The sequence below is a fragment of the Trematomus bernacchii genome, unplaced genomic scaffold, assembly GCF_902827165.1.
Source record: "Trematomus bernacchii unplaced genomic scaffold, fTreBer1.1, whole genome shotgun sequence".
NCBI classification, from domain to species: Eukaryota; Metazoa; Chordata; class Actinopteri; order Perciformes; family Nototheniidae; genus Trematomus; species Trematomus bernacchii.
The window spans coordinates 21502994-21527550 of record NW_022987720.1 but is presented as its reverse complement, the minus strand read 5'-3'; the positions used below and the strand labels follow the sequence as shown (position 1 = coordinate 21527550).

Below are 24557 nucleotides of genomic sequence, written 5' to 3'. Positions count from 1 at the left end.
ATGTTGGTGAATTAATTGGTTGTATATATGTTTTTTGTGATAAGAACAAATGACTGCCAGGACCTGTGTTACATCTATTTATACCAATCATACATGTGCAGCAAAGGATATCTGATAATACAACAACATTTTATCATAAATGTAAAAAAACTATATTTCAATACTTTTCCTTGGAGAGATAAATTAATTGTGATTGCAACGGATCTACAGGTTATCTCAGTGAAAATATTTCAAACACCAGATTGCCAAATATCCAATTATCCAACGTATTAGTTGAGTTAATAGAGATGTTCTTCAGGGCAATCATAAATGAATTACTGCCCTCTAAATTGTCTGAAAAATGCATGCAAGTGCTTTTAATTATTTGTCTATCTAATCTTGCGTTTTGTTTTGGCGAGAAATATGAATGTTGCAATTCACGGCAATTAGGATAATTTGAATGGAATGTAATTAAGGTAGAAACAGAGAAAGAAGGGAAGAGATTGAATACCTTTCCACTACTACTGTAGAGGTGGGTGGCATAATGTGTGCTAATGAGTGGACACACACACACACACACACACACACTCATATATATCACTCTGTGAATCTGTCATCACAGCAGCAATGTTGTTGCTATGGACAACAATGTGTTACTATCAGTAAGAAAGTGTGAAGGGTGGCAACAGAGAGAGATAAGACATAAATAGAAAAACGGATTTATAAACAAAACAGCAAATCACACGTTCCCTGTTTGACACGTAAGAGCCTTGATAAACATCTCTATCTTTTGTTATTTCAAGAGTAAGCGTTTGCTTTAAAGCGTCCTCAAATCAATTGTTTGTCAGTTGTGACAGCACTCTCTCTTTTTTTTATAAATCCTGTCTGCTTTCATTCTTTTATTTTGAAATGTCTTTGGTGTCTGGTGAATCCCCTGTTGCTGTAAACTCCTGCCTCTCAGCCCTGACACCCTCTCTGTCAGTCTGTCTCTGTCTGTTGGTGTCTAAACCCTAATACCTGGCTTCAAAGGAGCCCTATTCTGCTCCTTTTCAGGTTCGTATTTGTGTTTTTTGCCTACTGTGACATGTTTACCTGCTTTAATGTTCAAAAAGCCCTTTATGTTCCTCATACAGCCTATGCTGCAGCACCTCTTTTCACCCTCTGTCTGAAACCAGAGCCATGTCTGCTCTGATTGGTTAGCTGGCCAGCTCTATTGTGATTGATCAACCACTAAGATATGTCCTGCCCCTTAGCCTATCACGTACAATGTGTTTGAGCGCTAGCCAATAGAAGCACGGGTGATACATCTTGATGTCATGCGGTTACGGAGCACACAAAGGAGTCCAATGGAGGCGTTTCAGGCGAAAACCTATATAACTCACTACAGGGGGGGGAAAACCCCCAAACGATAAATCAGATACATGAGAACAAACTCATGTCTTGTTTGGAAGTTGAGGCAGACACACAACAAGGTGAAGTAGCAATATGTTAAATGGGAAAGGCTTGTGGATCCTTAATACGACAAAGGAATGAAAAAGCTTAAAGAGAAGAATACTGGAGAAAGGAGTGAGGAAGCCTTTGATTTGTAAGGAACAAAGAGTTCACTGTATTTTCAAATTTCATGTAAAACATGTAAAATATATTTCATCTTCTGCAACCACCTCAGTTGTTTTAACACTTATTTATATGCAATGACAATATTTGCTCAAATCACCACCATTAGGTCTGCTACTCTGTAATTCTCAAGTACTCCGATTTATTTTCTTAAAAAATTATTAATCAATACATTGATGTTTTTTATGACCAAAAGCGAAATGAAGAAAAGTTTCTCTATTTACATACTATGATATATGACACTAAGAAAAGCAGCAAATCTTAACATTTATGATAGTGACAGCTGTCTGCAGTAATCCGGGAGGCTATCACTCCTGCACTTTTTCTCCTCACGGGTTATTCTTTATTCATGTGTGTCTCAGTATGTTTTATGTGTCTTATGAGGATGTCTTAACTTCCCTTGGCATCTATAAAATATCTTTCCATCTGATTTGAGCTGAAACTCAGGAACGTTTTGCATTCCTTTGATATTAATGCTTGAAAGGGACCTTGTATCTGTCGATCAGATAATTGATTTATTGACCAATCACTTCAGCTCTAGTTTATAGCATGCATGAAAAGTTACAGCTCAATCATGTAAGTCAGTCTATATACCTGGAGAAAGGGATTTTTTTTATGGGATATAATACATCAAAGTCTTTGTAGAAGGTTAAAGCTGCAATAAAACTATATTGGCGATATCATTCCTCGTGTAATTGCTTTTTGGTTGTTTCTCTCTTCCTGTGTCTCACTTTTACTGTGCAGCGCAGAGGTGGACCATGTCACACACACACACACACACACACACACACACACACACACACACACACACACACACACACACACACACACACACACACACACACACACACACACACACACACACACACACACACACACACACACACACACACACACACACACACACACACACACACACACACACACACACACACACACCACACACACACACACACACACACACACACACACACACACACACACACACACACACACACACACACACACACACACACACACACACACACACACACACACACACACACACACACACACACACACACACACACACACACACACACACACACACACACACACACACACACACACACACACACACACACACAAGCGTTAAAAAATCTTGAAACGCTTCTGCCCATTCACTTTGAATGGGGTGACGTCACTTTTTTTCGCTTTCGCCGAAATGCATTGTGGGCAGGCGAGCGGAGATTCTCAGGATTTTCAAGATCCAAAGTTGAGCAATGTTCAACTTTTGAGGCTGAGGTGGAAGCGTCAGCCAATCAAATCCCGTGTACGCAAATCTGACAGTTCAAGCTCTAGCCAATCAAACGGCGTGTATGCTGGGAGAGAAATACCGCAGGTCATTTCCTCATATTCCAAAAAATGGAGGAGAAATTAGCGGTAGCGAATCAATCACCCGGTGCTTTATGACCAGACCTACCGGGATATAAACCGGAGGAGCCAGGCATGGAGGGAGGTGGCAGAGACAGTGGTAGGTTTTCGCCTGTTTTGGGGAGTTTATATCCAGTTTACTTCGGGCTTTTTTGCTTCGTATGTCGCGGGCGGGAGATTCATGTGATTGGTTGCTCGCAAAAAATCCTCAAGCTTCAGATACGCCCACCTCCAAGATTTTTTTAACGCTGCCGTGGAGACGGCCCGTTATGCCATCTTTAGGTGACTGTAAAGACTTAAGAAGTGATTAATTGAGTAAAACACAGATTTAACAAAGACAAAATCTTAGTAACTTATTTCCAAAGCTACATATTACAAACAGATTGGGACAAAAGACATAAGTAAGACCAAACATTTCTTTTTTTAGTGCATCAATGCCTGTGTACATTTGAATACAGAGAGGGCTAGATGAAAATAGTTTGACAAACTTAAGTTCTAGACATTATCAATTTGGCCTTAGTTATTTGTTTTATCATTTTCATGCCGAATGAGTAATTTCTAAGAAACCAATGAGAATATCTTGTAGAGATATTTTAGAGAGGACTTTTAATGAAATCAACTCATTGATTTGTAGATAAGTCGAGGACAGCTGTTCTATCTTTGCAAATAATTGATACGTTTGTATACAGTGGTGTATCTCCAGCAGCACTGGTCCCATTTCAACATGCTCTCTTGTTTGAATGCTTGTTGGTGCACGTGTGTGTGTTTGTGTGTGTACTTTTATCAGAGAGAGTGCGGGTGAAGTGAGGTGGTGTGAGAGAGAATTGCATGCGGGTGTATTCGTGCAGCAGACAAAAGAAGCCAACAACAAACAGATCTTCTCCTGCATGGCTGCACAGAAGAACACTTGGCACTACTGTTACACTGCCTTGCTTCTCAGGTGTCAAGGTTTGTGAATGAGTGTGTCTGTGCAGTTATGTCTATGATCATATGAAGACGTCTGTGTGTCTGTGTGTGTGTGTGTGTGTGTGTGTGTGTGTGTGTGTGTGTGTGTGTGTGTGTGTGTGTGTGTGTGTGTGTGTGTGTGTGCCTGTCAGCTTCAGGTATGAAATGTCACGTGTCTGTCTGTGTGTCTCGTCTGTCTCACCTCGCTCTCCTTGCTCTCGTACTTGTTGGCGTTCTTTCCTTGACTCTTCCTCCTCAGCTTCTTCAGGTCTGACTGCGACCTCTCCAGAGAGTCCTGCTTCATCTTGTGCTCTATCTGGTACCTCTTAAACGTGGCCTGGCGCAGAGGAGAGACACATGTGAATTCAAAAACATGTATACCAATATACAAATGTCTAAGGATTTGGTGAGAAGGTCATCTATGTTTTTGAAAATGTACTAGACAGCAAAAACTAAACAAACAGTATATACAAATACTTTATATGGTAGTCTCATTATACAAGGATTCGAATAATTCACATGATTTATTGTTACATGAACAATAGCTCGTGTTGTTTTGGCAATGAAAACCTTAAGTCTCCTCCAATGGCGCAATAAAAGTATAAAAAAAGACATAAAACAATGAAAATAGTGCAAGAAGAAAAAGAACTAGAAATAAAATAGTGCAAGACAATCATATAAGTAACCAATGTGCAAGAAAATGCAGACATAAGTACAGTGCAGTGGAATAAAATACTGCTAGTAATAATAAATACATATGTGAGCTGTCAACAGACTGCTATAAACCTATGAAGGTGAAGAAGCTTCACAGGAGTTTAGCAGTCATGAGAGATATGGATAGAGAGCTGCTGCCAAGAACACTCAAACAGCCACACACACACACACACACACACACACACACACACACACACACACACACAGACGCACAGAGACCACTCACTGTCATGTATTTGACGTCCATGTCAGTCTTTCTCTCCAGCTCGGATATTATCTCCCTGTGGAACCTCTTAAACTTCAGGCGAGGGGGAGGAGGGAGCCAAGAGGGGAAGAAGGCAAACTGTGATTAGACACTTGATGGGAGGAAGAGGTGAGATAGTTTGTCAGTTTGAGAGCCAAGTCCGAGGTTGCGCTTATGAATGAGTCAGATACAAAGCGTGGGAAAGCCCACAGACTTTTCACTTTCTCCCTTTTCTCGTGCTCTTCTCGTTAGTGTGAGGGTGGCAAAGCACTTTTGGCAAAACTGTTTTCTATAGCTTGAGATTCTTCAGATGTCCCACAAGATCATGTGATTTGAGAGGATGTTGGAGGAAAGTTAAGTTGCAATAGAAGTTCCAAGATAAGAAGAACTCTGGTTACCTGATTAAAAGAGACTCTGAATCTTATAAGGACATAAGGACGGAAACACAAATAAAAAGCACTGAAAAGGGAGAGCTTCGTGCCGCTGCATCTGTAGTTTATTTTGTCAGTTCTTTTTTCAGCTTTTTAAAAAGCAGGAAAAGTATTTTGTTTTTTTTTTAAACCTTAAACTACAATGTGTATTTTCATATTGCTTGTATTGAACCGACTGATTTACAGCTGGTACTTTTTTACACCTGTTAACCTTCAAACTTGTAACACTTGAACATATTTTTTATAAATCTTGAAAATTTAATTTAGAAAGAATGTAGCTTGACGGTTTAGAGTTTTGAACTCAAAAGTGGACTCATGTGAGGCATGTTGTTTGTTTGTTTGTATGGGAATTCTTTATAAAAGAAGAATATAAGTTGTTTGGTAAGATGGGGTTGTTGTCAAACCATTTCTTATAGAATGTGCAGAGTAATTACTTTATTGTCAGGTAAACCATCAAGGTGATATACAATTATTTGTACCCTAATAAAGGATTTTGGCCATCATGCCCACCCGCCTTGCTGAGATGCAGCGGCGGCGCGCACATGTTCAGAATGACGTGTCGGAGACCTCATTACTGACCTCACACAGAGGGTCAGTAATGACACACTGTGTGTGTTGTGGGGGACAACACACAGTGTTGTGTGTGTTGTCCCCCACAACACAGACCCTCATCGAAGTCTGTGAACGTTTTCTTCCATTGATTCCTCTGACCTGAGTTGATGCTATGACTCAGAAACTGGAGTCCATTTACAAGTCAACCCACTCACTGATGCTGTTTGCAACAATGTCTCAAGAGGAGTGCCTCGCAACTTTTCCGCCCTAAAGTTAAGATTCAACACTTTATTTTTAATCTCTGGCGTTATTTATTCTCTCAGGCACAAAGCTTGTGCAACATTTACATTTTGTGTTTTAACTGAGGGCTTGATTAACAATGTAAAGGTTATAAATGATTGGGCTATAATGACATCATGTCTAAAAACGATGCAATCGATAAAGTAGTTGAAAATGAATTGAAGTTAATTATGAATAAGCGATCCAGCACAGCTCTGTTGTTAGCGAACCTAAATGAGTCTCCAAAACAGCTCCAGCTGCGGTTTTTCCCGGGGCATGTTCAGACCTGCCCCCTGTTCTCCATGAGGAACGAAACCAACAGGTGCTCCTACAAACCAAACCTGTTGTTTCCCTTCCTCAACCACCCTCTTTTATTGTTCATGGAGTTACTGTAGGTGGGGAGGGAGGGGAGGCAGAGTCTCCCTAAAAAGGTGGGAGGAGGAGAGAGAAAGCTCCTAGCTGACTGTGTTATAAAACTCAAGGAGGTACTGCTTTCTGTTGTCAGGGAATACACCAAGCAACAGGTTCAAAGAGTCTGACTAATGACATTTAGGTGAGGCAATAGTTAAGGAGGAATAAGATTACAATGGAATTGTTAAGGAAGCATTTTGTGTATAAGTGCATAAAAACATATCCAGCACTCACATTTTCTTCCAGCTCAAGATTAACCTTCCTGTGGACCTCTGAGATGTCCATCAGCACTACACCTGAAACACAGAGAGAACAAGAGAGGGAGAGAGAAAGACAGGTTATATTTACATGTCTGAAGAAAGCCAGGGCAGAGGTAATGCAATTGTTTGGCTTCCCTGAAAAGAATAAATGATGTTATCTAAAAGGTATTGTGCGGCACTGACAATAATGTGCAATGACAATGAGCACAATGCATACACTATACATACTACATACAGACTGTATATGAATGAATGCATCGCTGAGAAATACGCATGACAAATGCAGCCTCAAAAACCATCGACTGTACGCAGCTACAGATTATATAAATAAATACATGTGCCTGGACCAGAAAAACTGGAACACCCACCGCTCTGCAAATCAAAAAGAGCTCAGATGGCAGGCTTTCACGAATCATAACCTTCTGTGGATAAATGTTGCTCAAAAAGGCAATCAAATTAGGATTATGAAACACAAACATGTGGAAATGTGTAATTCATCTTTTTGACCTCCTTGCAGTACACATGTTCTTTGATGATTTCAAATCCTCAAAAATCCTCAAAAAAAAGGGAATTCTCTTAATTGTTTTTCATAAAAACACAAATTCAACAATAAATAAAAAACAAGGAGAAATTATTCTCACTTTCAAAGTTCATATTTGTATTTTGTGTCTCTACTGTGTTTAATGTTCAAAAAGGTCTTTATTTTTCTCATACAGCCTGTGCTGCAACACCTCTTTTCACCCTCCGTCTGAAACCACACTCTGCTCTGATTGGTCAGCTGGTCGGCTCTGTTTTAGTTGGTCAACCTCTTAGAGATGTCCCGCCACTTAGCCTATCATTGACAAGGTGTAAGAGCGCTAGTCAATAGAAGCCAGAGTGTTACATAGTGATGTAATTATGTCACAGAAGTAACAAAAGGAGTCCAATGGAGAAACTCCCTCTCGAGGGAACTTTGGGTTATATGTACATGTCTGACAGGTTTGTCGCCTTTGCAGACCATTTACACAAAACACTATTACACACTACAAGAAAAGGAAAACCACAGAAAGCATAATAGGGCCTCTTCAACACTGTTATAAGACTAGCAGTTTATTAAATGATATCAAACAAACCCATTTGCATCTCTACTTTGAGCCAGATGGCCTACTGTACATGCCGACTTATATCTGTTTTTAACATATTTTCTTTGGCCTGGATAGTGGAGCTTGCAGATTGAAAATATTTGTGTGTGTGTGTGTGTTTAACACCCTTCAGAAGTTGAACAATGTGTGGAAAAAACTATTCTGCTCACTTTTCATAGCACAGATCGACTCTATTGCGAGAAGCAATAGATGTCATTGTTTTAAACAAAGTAAAGCGGTTTTATCTCGTATGAAGCAGTGAAGAATTTGTAAGACAGTGCTTTAAACAACATGTTTAATTTACATCGCTGATCAAGATATAGTTAGAATTGTATTAAAGTGTATGTGTATCTGTCTACAGGATGATGTGTTATCTTAGATATAAAAAGCAGGATGCAAATCTTCAGAATGGAAACATAATACAGGATGTTGTGACTTTTTCCCACACTGAGCTTTTCCCCATTGGAGTTATTTTCCATGCACAGACAGTAAATATCAACACAAAAAACCTTCCTCAGTACCCAACAAGTACAGCTGCACTGCACACAGGGGTGTTGATAGTGATGTAACCTTGAGACATTTGTTTAAAAAAATCCACAGTACAGCTACATCTGCTTACACTTTAAAGCACATAACAGCTAATGCGTCTGTAAGTAATAGAAGACCTGGGAGGCATTGGCTCTGTGATTAAACAGCACTTTAATGCGAGTGGTTTCCTGTTTGTATATGCGTGTAGACCAATGTTGCAACAGATGCTAAGAGGAGCCTCCCAGAAAGGTTTTTTTTAACAAAAGAGAACAGCTATCGTTGTGCATTAATCCTCTCTGTTCTAATTCTATAAATCAACCTGTCAATATTAAAAGATATATAGTAGTTTGATTAGAGGTGGCTGCCATGACAGATGTCCAATAGGGGGCCAGTTTGATGTATCACTGTGTCCTGTACATTTATCAGCATGTAAACACTAGCCTTCCCCGCTCTGTCTCTCCACACCTTCACTGCCCCACCTTGCCTCACAGCGAGACTGCCTCCTTCACTCAGCGCAGTTCAAACAGCTCAGCAGATCACCCCCTTAAATCTGCCCTTTGACAGAGCAGGAGTAAAAAGACTGAGGGTGGAGCAGTGACTGGGATAGGAAGGGAGGAAGGGAGAGAAAGCTCGTTTTAGAGCTGTACAATGAGGCAGGATAAGTATACAGTTAGTATTAAAGATTGCTACAAGGGAAAAATATGGCAAGAAAGAGTCAATACTTATGACATTCAATTAGAAAGTGAGACGAATAGAGGCATATGATTGTCCAAGTCCACCAGATGTATTAAAAGAATGCTTGGTTTAAGCAAACGTGGCACTAAGATGGCCAGGCTTACTACCCAGGACTGAATGTGTGACACATCCGACCTGGAAGTCACCTTATCTTAACAACGTAATCTCCGAAACGTGAGCAGGTTGGGTAAAGAGCAAAATACCCGACAGACTGGTTTATTTGTACAACGCAAAAAGTAGTGAGTCATCAACTTATCACTGTGTCTGAATAATGGAATCAATATGTGTTGAGTTGCTAATACGTGTTAACGTCACAGGGATCAACGTATTTTTCCCCAGTAGTTCACTCTCGTGTGTTTATTGTTGTCGCCGTCTGTACAAAACGTTACCAAGCAACAGGTGTTTCTCCATCGAGCAAGGTGTGAGGGCAAAAGTGTGTCACGATGTGGATTACACCAGTACAGTCCACCGCCATTAGCTAACAAAACCAAGCTGAGATAAACCCACACAATACAGACGGGCTGCCTACAGAGCAGAGCACACAGGCTGTAAACAGGCTGTACACTGGAGCTGTTTTGCACTCGCTATGACTGGAGGGACAGCTGTTTCTCACACACAAAAGATAGCAACTGACAATTTAGCAGCTTGACTAAAAAGTCACTTACTTTAAGTGTAACTTTTTGCTCTTATATTAGGATTGGAAGAGCCATAAAGTTTGAAAATGTGAAAGTGTACGGAGGTAAATGATGCAAGGAGATCATCAGAAACCATTATTATAGGTGCTCTGTTTGTACACAGTGGTGATGGGTAGGCAGCAGAACACCTACAGTAAATGTGTGCATGTCCTTAATGCACTGTAGTTCATGTCACAGTGTCAGTGATTGCTGTTTGAATACCACTTACCCATTCAAATCAGTTTTACCCTGCCTCTCGTGAAGGCGTAAATCATGCAGGAAAACATGCCATGTTCTGTCACGTCTTCATATAGGACAGCAATAGATAACATCAATCTGTCTGTGGGTGTGTTTAACAGGGAGAGTCTCGACCTTCTCAGTATGAATATAAACAGTTAGTATGTTGATTGCAACAGATAAAACATATCTTTTTTCATTCTTGATGGCGTAGTACAATGTAGATTAAAGAAAGTAAAATAAAGAAAGTCTGACAGTGAAATAAACTGTGAATAAATAGCCCTTACTTTGAGTTAATATTGTAAACAATATTTTGCTGGTAGCATGCAAATGGCCAACAGTTCCTACACTGTTTTTGACTTTCGCAAAAATAATCCTGGCATGGGAGGGAGCCATCTGACACATCATGCAAACATGTTTGGATTATGTAAAGTGGGCCTAATGCCATTTGAGCAGGCAAGGACCTTCAAAGGACAGCGTGTGTGTGTGTGTATGTGTTTGCTTCTGTGGGGGTGTCTATTTAAGCATCTGCAAACCCTTGCTGCTGAAAAAAGGCCAGGATTGGATAGGATTCAACTCCCTGTGGATATCTAAATGCTGCACGGTCAGGGTGTCACACAGGCTGTTACAGACGCAGTTACAGGGTCCTTGTCATATTTCTCTGAGGAGGCTAACAACATATTCAGCATCACTCAGTTTCACCTCAGATACAGTTAGAAGGATATAAAGAGAGAATACAGCAAACATCCTGGTGCTTCAGATCTTAAGCCATTCGCCATGTTTGACCAGAGAAGGAAACAAGTCAGAGGCCTGAGAGCTTGAATGAAAGAGCTGTTGACATTTGAACTCTTGGCAGAGGAGGAAGAGGAGGAGGAGGGAGACTAAAGGAATTGAAGGAAGAAGGTAGGAGGGTGAGGTGCACCGGTCCTCCAATGCCTCTCAAGAGTATCTGGTTTCTGGTTGGCTTCACGTCACTGCAGCTCAGGTTTCTGACGGGGCTGCTTCACTACATCCACGAACAAACTCAGAAACAAGATGCGGACACTAGTTATTCTTTATGAAACACCTATTGTTTATAGCAGGAAATTCAGCTTAGTTATCATTCCTATTTCTGTCTTGAAATCCACACTGTGGCACAGGTCTTACATCCTGGCTTGTTATGTGATGACAAACTCCGGTTATACAGTAATGCATTACAGGCCTGCTTGATTAGATGAGATGACCGTTTCTACATAATCCTCCACAATGACTAAGACTAAACTAAATCTGTCATGGGACCAGTGTGTGTCTCTGAGGCAGGGATTAATGTGTGTTGTGTATCCACAGGTCAGAGGTGAGCCTGACATCATCGCTAATGACATACAAACTGTTTTGTAATGCTAACAGTGTGCCTACGTCACCCCCACTGTTTAGAATTTACAGTTTTTATTATCAGATAAAGTCAAATTAATAGTATAATGTGTTTATTTTGAATTTAAGTTGATTCTTTTATTACTTAGGTGGTCTGTGATAATAATCAGCAGTTTGTTTGTTTCCCTATCTTCATTTCCTGTTCACTTCCTATTACAGGAAGCATTATCCAAGCTTTACTTGGCACCAAAGGACTTGATTTACTGAAATATGCTCCAAACAATGTCCTCTTGCAGTAGGAACCGACAACAACGTTTGAAAACATGGGAGTAGTTAATACAGATGTGCTTTCATTAAGCAATTTGGGGTATAATTCTAACAGTGGCATCCATTAAAAGGTGGCAATGTTTCATGACATCCCGATTTATTTTTCAGAGACTGAAAGCAAAAGTGCTTCACCTGCACACTGAGTATATGTAATTACGTGCAGATGACATACCAACGTGTTTCTGTCATGTCATTATGTTAACAACTAGCAGAACATATGTCAGACTGCAATTTGGGGACATTACAGACTATACTGAGTTACAGTAGACACAAATACAGTCACTCCTACAGATTACGCAAAATGTCTTGAGAGATTTGTTTGAGTGTGCAACATAAACCAACATATCAACCTTAGGAAACACCTGCATATCTAGGAAGGAAATCCATTTAAACTCAAACCTCTCCTGCAGCATAAATCACTAATTTATTCAGTTGTCCATGCGCTCCTATTCTGCAAACACTCTTGTCTTAGCAACAAAAACAATGACTGTTTCAAACATGCTGAACAGATGGAGGGGTAGAAAGCTGAGATGTGGATTCATATTCAGACTGTTAAGCACAATAAAACGGATCACCATTAGAATCCATTGAAGCTAAAATGAATTAAATCTGGCAAGCCACAGTTCTTTATTAGGATAACAAAAAAAAAAAACTGTTATCCTTTTGGTCTACAGGGGATGGATGTTTCATTTTTGGGGCAGAGGATCCCTTTAAGAGTGCCGGGAAACCGACACCAAAACAACACCAGGTGGCACTACCTATTGTGAGGCTGAATTTAATTAGCAGTTTAGCTGTGAATCATCAGGGGAGCTGAGAGACACACAATGGTTATATCAAAGTGTGCCACTGGTGACAAACAGTTAGGAAGCCGGACATCTTTGGACTACAAATGAGCTGTTGGGAACTGAAGCCTGGGGAGTTGGTTGGAAACAAACAGAGAACCAAACAAAGTCACAGTGTGTTTGTAAGCTTACCACAAGGACATTAAATCACAAGCATCATGCTGCGATAATCAAAGAATAACGGCTGCTGAGTTTAAGCCCCGCGCCTTGTTGCTTGTCGATGTCAATACTAATTAAAAAAGGTACAACAATAAATAATTTCATAAGGATTCAGCAGCAAATGACTTGGAAAGCTGCACCACAAACAACATTTTTGATATTTTCTAGATTGTATTTAATATTCAGCATGTATTGCTTGTGGTTAATCTCTATATGATTCCTTATAAGAATCAGTGAAAATCCTTTTGTTCAGGCTAAAGAGGAAGGTGAACAGGTGGTTTGGCCCGATGGCACAATGGCTGGGGATATTTATGTTACCGTGCTTTATCTTGCATTCATCACTGTTCACCTCATTGATTTGTCAGTGTTTTATTTCCATTGATTGAAGCACTGCTATAAAAACACTACAATAAAATGTTAACAGCACTTATTCAAAGGGTAGAGAAGGAAATGCTCCAGAACATAATAGTGTATAAATCCACCACTGTAAACAAAGGATAAATGCTTCTGATACCAACAAGTGAAAGCAGGATGTATCTCCACAGTCAGATTTTAGATGAAGCAGTAAAGAGCCAGAGGACGGGGCAACGTGGAAACTCACCTAGTTCTCTGGAGACAGGAGACACCGCAGCATTCTCCCCAATCTTAGACATTGCATCAAAATACAACTTCCCCGCCTGGATCATTGCTGGAAAATTGATAAAATTATCATTAATGTTTGTCTAAGATATCGGCTCCCTAAGTCATGTTGAAGACCATGAACAACAACCTAAATATTCAGTATACAGAGGTATATAAATGTGCCCTGGTGAACCTGAACTAAAAAAGGCCTCTTTTTTTAAAGCTACTTTGAATGTTTGTCATTTTTGCCTCTTTTTTTTAACTCTAAGCTTCTCTGAATGTTTGTTAATGCAGTAAAAATGCTCACCAGCCACTGATTTCTCATAGTTCTTGCCCAGGTTGACGAGGTTCCTCAGTCCCGGGTTGAACTGGTCCATCACACTCTGGGTGGGTGTAGACAGAGAGAAGCACAGTTAGTCATAATGTCATTCAAAGGATTTAATTCTTATGATTTTGAAACACTACTGACTCAACAGGTGGGGGACTGTCCACATGATGCGGTTACCACAGCAACCCATGCAGATAGGTTTGGTATTGCCTGGACACATAAATCCCATCTTTTCACTCAGAACGTGATTTATCTGTCTTAAAAATCAGATCTGAGAAAATAAATGGATTCATCTGCAGTCTGAACGTAGCCTATGTGACATGAGATGTGTGGGGGAATGAACCACACAGTTTAACACTGTTGACTAATCATTATGAGGAGCTATGACCTATGAACTTTAGGCAAAAATTCACATGCATACCATGTAAGCATTCAGGTCATATAAGACAAAAGTGGAAACAAGTTCGTCATGGCCAAATGCAAAGTGAAAAAGTATGTCTATCTGCCCTGTGAGTCACATCCGCTCCAAAATGTAATTGACGTTTTTTTAAACGCTTCCACCAGATTTCATGAAATTAGTGCCGGTAGATTTCCGTAATCCTGCTGACTAACGGACACACCTAACCAATAACCTAATCTCCTTGGGGGATGTAATGATGACACAGACACTGACAAATACAAAGAAAACAAAATAATGGGAAAGAATAAAAGTATGAGAATAATAGGAAATAAAACCTCTTGAAGACAAGAAAAATAAGATTTTTACTACATAACATTTTGTTTTTTTACATGAAGAATGAACCAGCCTTGATTAAGGACTATCTGTAATCATGTCTCTGTAATTATTTGAGCTATTCTTTCTCCTTGTCATATCAGAATAAGATCTTAGGTTTACTCCAAGGACCAGAATCCAGGAAATGATTAAACTTTGGTAATCCACTTTAAGACACACAAAGCAAACAAGGTCTCTTGACCCCAGCAGTTCTCACCATGTTCCGTTTCAGAGCTTTGTCAATAAGTGACACATAGACAGCGAACATTGTCATCTAAGAAAATACATTTCACTTCCCCTCATTTCAGAATACATGAAGCATGTACACAATAATCTTGGGGCAACAAGGAAAACACAAAATGTGCTGCACCACTCATGTCAACACACAGCTAGTTTTGATGATAGCAGGCAGCCAGAGGTGAAGGCTGCCGAGGAGCTGGCTGTATAATCTTACCACATGACACACACAGCCAGCTAAATTATTAAACCTGGAGTCTTTTTCCTGCATTTCATCACACCAAGGAGCTGTGGGGGCTGTCCTGAGAGAGACCAGCAGATAAAAGCCTTTCAAGAAGGCTTGTGAGAAAAATAATATAGTCCCTTTATTCCCCTTCTCCAGCCTCTTTAAATCACCTTCACGTTGTCACCTGTGGAGCAGACCTGGCTACACAGTGTGAGATGTTTGATTCATGTAGGCTCACATTCATGTATACATGGTCTTTTTCCCATTCTACTTTAACCCCAATGATTGCTTGGAAATAGACTACTCCATATTAAGTATCAGACCATGTATCATAGTTATGAAGTACATTTTCCCAACTAACCAACAGTGCCAAACAAGTAACACCACTTCACTTTCAAAGCACCCACTTGTCTTTACAAAATAAACTCATGTTAAGTAGCCTACTGGATGGCACAGATGCCAGAGCACACATACAGTAAGAGCCCTCGAAGTGATGCTGACCAACCCAGGCAGCATTTTAATGAGGAAATGACACTCCCAGGGTGCGGCTAATTTCCTTAAAACTCACTAATATTCAATAAAAGCCTCTAAACTACAAGTAAAATATGTTGATAAGCTGCATAAACTGTTTTAACCCTGGAGTTTATCCGTACCGATGTAAATAAGGAAGGATTATACTAATTACTCAGACCAGGGGTCCTTAAAGAGCATAATACCCTTCATGTTAAGAAAATAACTTGTTTTAAGTGTTGAGACAGATACTATATGATAATAAAGTATAAATAAGCCTTTATTCGTATCTATTTGTGGCCAAAAACAAGGTTTACTTATTGCATGTATACCCCTTCACCCCATCTTTGCATGTTCCATTAGTGAATAGTTCAATAAACAACAAGTTAGGCTAATTCAAGACACCTGTTACGTTGAGCTGGTAAACGTCACCGGAAAGTTAACTGAAGCTGAGAGTTTACACATGGGATGTATGGAGGTATTTCTCTGTGTCGTGGTCGCACCTGTTGTGTTCTCAACAGTACCCACCTTGTATGTAGTTTCAGTTAGCTTGTTCACCTCCTCCACGTTTCTCGACATGTTTAAGTCCTCTCGCAACGCCCAATAAAGAAGAAAAGAAATTAAAAACTACACCGACGCCAACCCCCCAAAAAATGTCCAACTGGGAAAAGTGACCAAAACTACGGACACATGAAATTCCTCATAGCCAGCAGGCGACGGAAAATGCAAACACAGCAACAAAATGTATATAAACTGAGGAGAAGCAGAGAGAAAAGTCCAGTGGAGGAAGCTGACTGCTGCTGTGGTGAGCACAGGGAAAAGCTGAGCTGTCAAACTTGTTGTAGGAGGTTAGTTCAGAGAGGGAGGAGGACTGTGGAGGTGGGAAAAGGTGGACAAGCAGACCGGAATACAAGATTCAACCACTTTTCCGGTTGGCTGTACTTTCAAATTAAACCTTTTGTTGATTCTTGTTTCATGGACCCATAGACTGTATTGCAACCTTTTCTTTTTTAAACAATAAATGTGTTGGTTTTCAGTCTATAAATCACAAGTTTTGTGACATTGTGCAAGCAAGTAACGTGCACCATTTTAAATGTTAATGCTACCCTATAAGTAAAATCCCTGAATTCGGAATGTAGTTAAGAGAAACATAATTATCACCAAAATGACCTCAAAATATTCCCCAGCATCATACAGACTTTATAAAGTCTGTTTGTAAAATGTTGATCTTTACAGTAACTAGTAACCAAATAGTCAAGTAAATGTTTGCTAGCAAAGTAAAAGGTAGCCTACTATTTCCCTCTGAAATTCATGGATTTTAAGTATTTAAAGTGACATAAAAGAAAGTAGCCTACTACCCTAAAAATGCAAAATGCATAGTGTAAAAGTACTTCATACTATGGTCTACAAGTTAACACTTAATAATTCTCCAATTATTTTGTTTGTGTTACTTCTTGTTAGTTTTAGGCTTTTATTTTGAAAGCCCTGTTGTCGTATTGTTCTGTGTGATTTCATGTGGTTTGACACTTCCTGTAGGCAGGTAGATGAAGTGGACAATGGACTAAATACTAGAGACGGGCGCTCCCTGGAGGCTAATAATCTATAATACAATAAAAACACACATCACATCATCTGTTTTACGGTACTCCCACTCATCTGCATTTGGCACTAAGGCAAAGTTAGAATTAAGTTTAAACGTTTTGTATTAACTTACTGTATGAACACATTTTCTTCGTGTTTCTGAAGAGATGTCTTTTAATCAGTGCATTTGTGTTTAAATGAGATTTTCAGTTCAACAGACAACATCTATATGTAACTATATTACTGAGATATATCGCACACATATACCGTGAATTGGACCACTTATTGACAGAGCTTTGGATAGAGCCATTTTTATTTAGTATAACACATATCTTTTTGTATCTGACATTAGAAGTAACAAGTGGGTGCTTCTCCTATAATGCTACTGAGAAAGTTTCATGTTTGACCACTAGATGTCCCTCATGGTCAGCTGATTTTTTTCTCAAGCTCTGAGTTGAGTTTCAATACCTCTGAGACCTATACAAAAAACATTTATGAATGACATACACATACATACATGCATGAATAGAAGCTTTGATTTCTGTTTCAATGTTCAGTGTTTTCTATGTATGTATTTGTTTGCTTTTTTATATTTTGTGACAATCTGACTTGATCAATACCAATGCATTCCATCTCTTGGGTTTAACACTTTTTAGCAGTATTTGGACGTACAACAAATCAAACAAACCAAAGGCAAATATCACAAGTATCAAATGCCAGTGCAAATATGCAGAGCCTTTGCTTTGTAAATGCCATTTGATGTTAAAACTGTGGAAAGCTCCCTGCAGCCATGGGGATCCACAAAAGGAGCTGAATGTAAAATGAGATTGTGCCCTCAGGCTCTGAACACCGCTTTCAGCCCTCAAAACGCTGTAAGGTGTCACATACAACGTAATTAGTCGCCTACGCCATGTGAGTGAGACTCTATTTTCCTCCCTCTCTTGCTGTTATCTCTTGCATCACGGCCGTCCTGACAACCTCCCACTGAGTTATGTTCCCCTAGGCAGTAATCAATAAGGAATATAATGCTAAATAAAGCAAGGCGAGGGTCAATTATAACAAGTCACTCAGATTTCTGAAGGGCTAAAAAGTAACTTTCAAAAACTGTAATGTGCTCAAGGACAGATGTGAGGCTATAATATATTTATTTACATAAGTCTCACTCTATGTCAAAGAAAACTATTGGATTGTTTCTACTTTAAGTAGGATAAACCACTTGGCACTACAGCAGGTGAACATGTTATCATCCACATTAGATACACTCGGCCTCAACAAGTTGGCAGAAAATATTTTTTACATGAAATATCATATATTTGCTATGAAGAGTGTGCTGTTATGAAATAGACTTAAATAACATCCCGGACTCCACTCATTGCCTTGTTTTACATTATCAGTCAGCCAATCCAACTGCCTGTCAAACTGTCAACTACTATGAAGAAATGGATGTAATAAGCACCAGATAAACGCCAAGAAGAGAAAAAATAAGAAACACGTTGAAGCACAAAATAAAAGCATTGCATATATACATTTTGCTCTGCTTTAAATAAAAGAAATGTAACATAACATGTGCAGAAGTTCAGAATCTGCAGTTCTCTCTGCCAGTCGTGTTCAGGCTCTTTGGGACCTCTTGTTCATTGTCTCTGTTGTGCATGTTCTCTCAAGGACAGCCTCCCATCCAGTGTGACAGAATAGCTAAGTGCAGCAAGGCATTCAAAAGACAGCCTGCTTGAGCTGTGCCAACAAGGCCACCTCCTTTTCAGGCATGACATATTTTTCCAAGCAGTGCTAAACAGAAACTGTGCGGTAGACAATGGAGGCCGCTTAAGAATTTGCTTCTTGCCCCCTGAAGATGATTTTGCCGTTTACTACCCAGTAAGTGTGATCAGTAGTCGTTGCTTTTTTTCATCGAATAGGCTGGACATTTGTTTATTATATCCTCTGAATTCTCTTTTGCATTGACGTCATTCATGCTGTTTCAGAAATACTGCAAGGATGGAATAAAACCATGGAAGAGAAAGATACAAAACTCCTCATTAGTCTCATCCATTTTGACCATAACCAGTTTGTAAAAAGACTATTAAATCCTGACGGAGCTGCAAACACTGGAGCTCATTAATTTCACCAAGCAAGATCATAAATGTAGCCTTAATCTTTTGGGCAAACTGAAAGCATAAGGCCAAACAAGAAATTATCATAAAAAACATTGTAGTTTTTTTAACAGCTTGACCAGAAAGCTAAAAAGGAGTAAGACGGTTAGTGGAGGCTGCATGGTGCATTTAGCAGAAAAACTACATATATCCGAGAGCTTAAGTGACACACCATGCCACAAAATACCCATCACACGGGCTGTCTTCTTTGGCGTCACAGTACTCAGGATACAAATCATCAGAAAACACAAGCCTCTATGCTTTGACAGGCTCATCGTGATTGTTACAGAAACTAGGATTTGAGCAGCTTTTCGGGTTTTACTGCACCAAATTATTCCCGGAAAATGTTTCCAAGTCGAAGCAGACAAATCTAAAGTCTAAAATAAAACTTGAATAGATGTTGTGCTGGTGCCTGGAGGAAGCTGGAAGTACTTGAGTTATAGTTAGTTTGTATGTGAAAATAGATTTTTAAATGAATAGATTTAAGAGGGTCGAAGCTATTTCACTGTGATTTAAAACTTTATATTTAAAGGGGCTGCAGACAGACACAAGATCATTTTGCATTCCTCAGTTGTAGAAGCATATTTCATCACTCACTGTTATTCTAAAGTTAAAAGTACAAACCTTCTGAATGTTTTATTCTTAAGAGTAGGAACTGCTGATCTCCTATCTGTTAAGGTGTTGTTTGACATTATATTGAGGAAAGGGGCTGACTCGATGTAAAGCAAGCCTACAAAGAGCAAATAAGAAACAGTTGCAAATCACCAGTCACACTATGGCATTTTATTTTCCAGCCATGCCCATAAAGGTACTCCTTCAAAGGTGAGCCAGACATTTAATGACATTTAATGACTCATTATTCTCAGCTCTGTGTTCACTTTGTAAATGGGTAACATAAATCAGGAACGTGGAAGTAGTAAGTGGATGGTAGTTTTACTGCACTTCTGAAATTACTTTATCTCAAGACACATACCGGTAATCATCCAAACATAGCCTCGTACACACACACACACGCACGCACGCACGCACGCATACACACACACACACACACACATACACACACACACACACACACACACACACACACACACACACACACACACACACACACACACACACAAGAGTCAACACGCACGGGTACACAGCAGCAAGTGTTTGCTCCTGATGAGATTGTGGTCAGCAGTGTGTGAAAATTTAATAACACAGTTGATGTGAGGCGCTACATTTGACTGGATCAGCCTTGCCGGGTAAATCTGAAGTCCCCTGCCATATATGTGTCCTCCATGCTTCACTGGAATGGCAAAACAAACATGAAACCCAGCAGCCATGAGCCATGAGCAGCTGTATTAAGTGTAGACTTGTTATCCATTAGAGCACTGGTTTTGTGTGGTTTGTAAGAGACCTCTGAACATTGTGACAGTTGTTGTTTTTAAGACTGTAATCCAAGCAGATCAACCTGTTTTGAGCTAGAAATCTAGATGCAGCGGGCTTCTATGTATATGACTGTAATCAGTAAATGTCACGGAGAAAATGCAATCATTAGGGATGAATAATACTGAACAGCACGACAGAAGAAAGGCCATGTAGCTATGATTGATGGAGTTCCTCACCTTTTGTTGACCTGCAGTTCAAGCAACCTTATATGGCTAATTAGTGTAATTTTTTTAAATGCCACAGATCATAAATGAACTCCCAGGAGAAACAAGTGGAGAATGAGCCTAAGTGTAATAATACCTGGAGCCTGATGCAGGGCCTGGATTCACATTTAAATGTGCACACAGTTGCTATTTTGAAAATCACCTCTATGCCCGATGGCAGCTGGCATTAATGTGAGTATTGATCCCATAATTGTGTTTATGCACAACTCCTTTGGGAATTCAGACATTTTTGATTACACCAAAGTCAGATATCAAAGCTGCATAAACTCGTAATGCGCCACTTAGACATCTCGCCCACGAAACTTGTCTGAATGAGACAAGAGCTGTCATTTTTTTCTACAAAGCTCTGCGCTATGGGACCTTGATTCTATGTGCTTGAAGGCTCTTTTCACACACTCACACACACCCTCACACACACACTAATTGCTGTCTCTGTCATCATGATGCCTTCCCTAAATACTCAAGGTTTGTATCTCGGTTAATTACACCTGCCTAATCCCTCTGAATCTGCTTTATGAAAGAAAATAAAAGCTTTGCACCGTTTGTGTAATATCTCAATCTTTCCCTTAGATTCATTGCATCTTACCTCTCTGTAAATACATAACAGGGCATAGGCGGTGTTTAAAATGTACCTGGGAACATGATATCTTGATTATGCATTATTTACTGCAAATGCTGCACACTTTGCTTCAGTCAAGTAGGGATAAATTAGCCATGTGTTTTGCGGTGTAGACTCTGCTGCTGTAGCCACTGCTCGCCATCATGTCTAATTCATTTTGCAGCAGCATCATCCTGTAAACAGAATGATGATTCAGGATTTAATGACCAAGCATTTTGTACACAGAGGTCAAATGTGTTTTTTTGTTTGTGGCTGTGCATTTTTCTGAGGCTGATTAAACATGTGAAGCTTAGCCTCAAGTGTGTACATATTTACTCAGGCTTTGCAACACACTTAAAGGTCACCGGTTAGCTCTGTGGAAATTATGCAATGTGTTCTGTATACCCTTTGAGCATCATATCATGGGTCTCTTGTCCATAAAGAGTGTATGGGAGATGTCACAGAGATGTGATGATTTGCAACTTCTTTTTGGAAAACTGTTTCATAAAAACTGCCTTTTAAGCAACAGATGCAGGATCACAAATAAAAGCAGAATTACCATCTTAGATTAGCTTTGTAAGAGCCATAGAAGAGCATTCAATTATGTTCATAAACTGCATGTTCGTATTCACATCCAGCGGGATTACCTGAAGACGTCCATTATTGATGAAAAGGATGGCTTCCCTTGTCTGCAGCCCCATGAGGAATGACTTTTGGAGTGCAAGCCAGCTATCAATTATGCTAAATGTACTGCTGTTAATGCAAAACAACCTTGAAACTCTTGTGCAGCTTTGGCATGAGTCGGTTTAAACTTTTATTGCGATCAATCATGGCCATTGTAACTCAGGTGAACGATGCTCTCCTTGGCACAAACCAAGTGGCTGCCTGCCTCTAAATCTCCTCCAACTGTGCATATCAAAAGGATTTCACTGCCTCCCTTTCAGGATATATTACTGCTTGGTTATTTAATGGCGTCATCTGCTTTTCACAATGCATCGTTATCTAGAATTGAGTTGCGTAAAATTGAACAAGGCTTTAAACACAATCAAATTATACAATTCTTCTCTTTTGATGTAATTCGTTGACTTGGCTTATGCATCTCATTGCATGATGCCTTGTGTGTAGAAAGCTCTTATTAGCTGTGGCTCAAAGTTTGAGCAAATACAGACTCCAATCATTTCTGAAAATCCCAGATAAACAAGTATCTTATAAAGCTGACACGAAAAGCCCAGACTATTCGATCGATTCTATCACTCAGAAGTTATGCTGTGTTTAAATAGAATGAACACATATTTATTTATAGACTGACACTTTTCCTCTGTTAAGCAAACAAAGAAACAAAACATCTGCTCAAACTTAACCCAGCATCCTCTCCTCCACTCGGCACGTGGCGTCCTCAGGAGGAACATATGGGTAACGTGATGAAACTAACCTTGGCAACAAGGCTACCGCTGCCTCGCTCTTATCGTATCATAACCATTCCTCTCACAACACTCTCAGACACCCAGATGCTTATTTCTTATGCTCTCAGTAACTCTGTTGATCCCACATCCCCCCTCAGAGTCAAAAACCTCAAACTATTGTTTTTTTAAAGACCATTCACTGAAACATGCTCGGCAATATTCCTCCATCTGTCTCGTCAACCTGTAGCCTCTTGTCTGTCAACAGGAAAGCAGGATTACGCTTACGCTCAGCCAGTGGGAACAGGAAGTCCATGATCATAAATAGTAAGCAGCTCTATAAATAGAGCCTGCATGGATTAATGTCCACAAATAACTGTTTTTATCATCCCTTTCCTGATGAAAGTCCCATGATCTGCTAATGTCGGAAGCAGCTTTATCACACCAGCAGGAGTGCATGCATGTGTGCCAACATACTTTGTAAGATTTCTAGAGCGAGGGTGGGTTCATTGCTTGTAGGAAATGTTGGCTGGTGGTGATTTCGTTAGCAGCGGTGGAATGATCTAGATAATGCACTTATCCACGGCCCCTCTGGGGGAGAGAGTCAACGACATCTGATTAGATTCCACAAAGATAAAAGGATCGTGAAGAGTCACGTGTCTGATTTATAATGGGCTGACTTTGAGAGTCTATCCTATGAATCACCATCAGATAATAAAGTGATGATTTTCTGTGCCTAATCTCCACTCAGGAAGAGCTGATTTGTTTATTATACTTAGGTTTTCTTCTTTTTGTATCTTGTGTAACTGACCTGGATAATGAGGTGAGTTTCATTTTCACACCTGTTCAACTCAGGCCACATCTTGTTTTTCATTTCCCACCATGAAAACTCACACCTGTTTAACTCAGGCCACATCTTGTTTTTCATTTCCCACCATGAAAACTCACACCTGTTCATTTTTGTTGCTGTTGCTGATAGAGCATCGAGGAACATGGCATTGTATTGTACTAAGAAAGTTCCAATGTGAATGATTTACAATAATGTTTTGTGACATATGCTACAGTGTTTTTTCTAATACTTTAAACAATTGTTTGCCTTTCTTGGAAACCAGTTTATGTTATTCCTTTCCAAGTATTGAATAAAAAGATAGCTTGCACTAGACTAAATATGAAGCTAGCAGGAGGTTAGCTTAGCACAAAGTTTGGAAACTGGGGGAATCAGTAACCCTGTCTGTATCAAAATTAGCCTAAATATAACTAATTAGCAACTCCTTTGGTTAATTTGTTCAAAAAACAACATTTCAAAATGAAAAAAAATGATGGTTTTATTGCATTGCTCCAACTGCAGGAGAGTTACTATCTGAAATCTCGTTGTCACAGTGTTATTTCCAGGCGACCAACAGAGACACTAAGAAATTAGCCAAAGGTACAGTCTGCCACATCACCCCCTAAAAAACCCTATGTGGTGAGATATAATGTGTTAAATAGCAAGCTTTTTGTTACCAGAGCCAGAGCCAGGCTAGCTGTTACCCCGCTACCCCGTCTCCAGTCTTTGTGCTAAGCTAAGCAAAGCTAACCTTCAGCTGGCAGGAGCTAAATGTTTAACCTACAGTCATGAAAGTTGTATCAAGATTTTCATCTAAATCTCCTCCAGAACGCCAATA

General features: G+C 39.7%; 1 protein-coding gene across 1 annotated transcript in view; it reads right to left on the bottom strand.

Annotated features, from left to right (window-relative positions):
* baiap2l1b (BAR/IMD domain containing adaptor protein 2 like 1b) overlaps positions 1–16338 on the bottom strand; it is a 32632-nt gene extending 16294 nt beyond the window's left edge. The window contains exons 1-6 of the mRNA XM_034142534.1: positions 16038–16338; positions 13744–13819; positions 13417–13503; positions 6817–6878; positions 4892–4963; positions 4154–4288 (exon numbers count right to left, since the gene is read on the bottom strand). Coding sequence (XP_033998425.1) covers positions 4154–4288; positions 4892–4963; positions 6817–6878; positions 13417–13503; positions 13744–13819; positions 16038–16088 — 483 coding nt within the window. The 5' untranslated portion in view covers positions 16089–16338. The remainder of the gene's footprint in view (positions 1–4153; positions 4289–4891; positions 4964–6816; positions 6879–13416; positions 13504–13743; positions 13820–16037) is intronic.
* Between the last annotated feature and the right edge of the window lie 8219 nt (positions 16339–24557).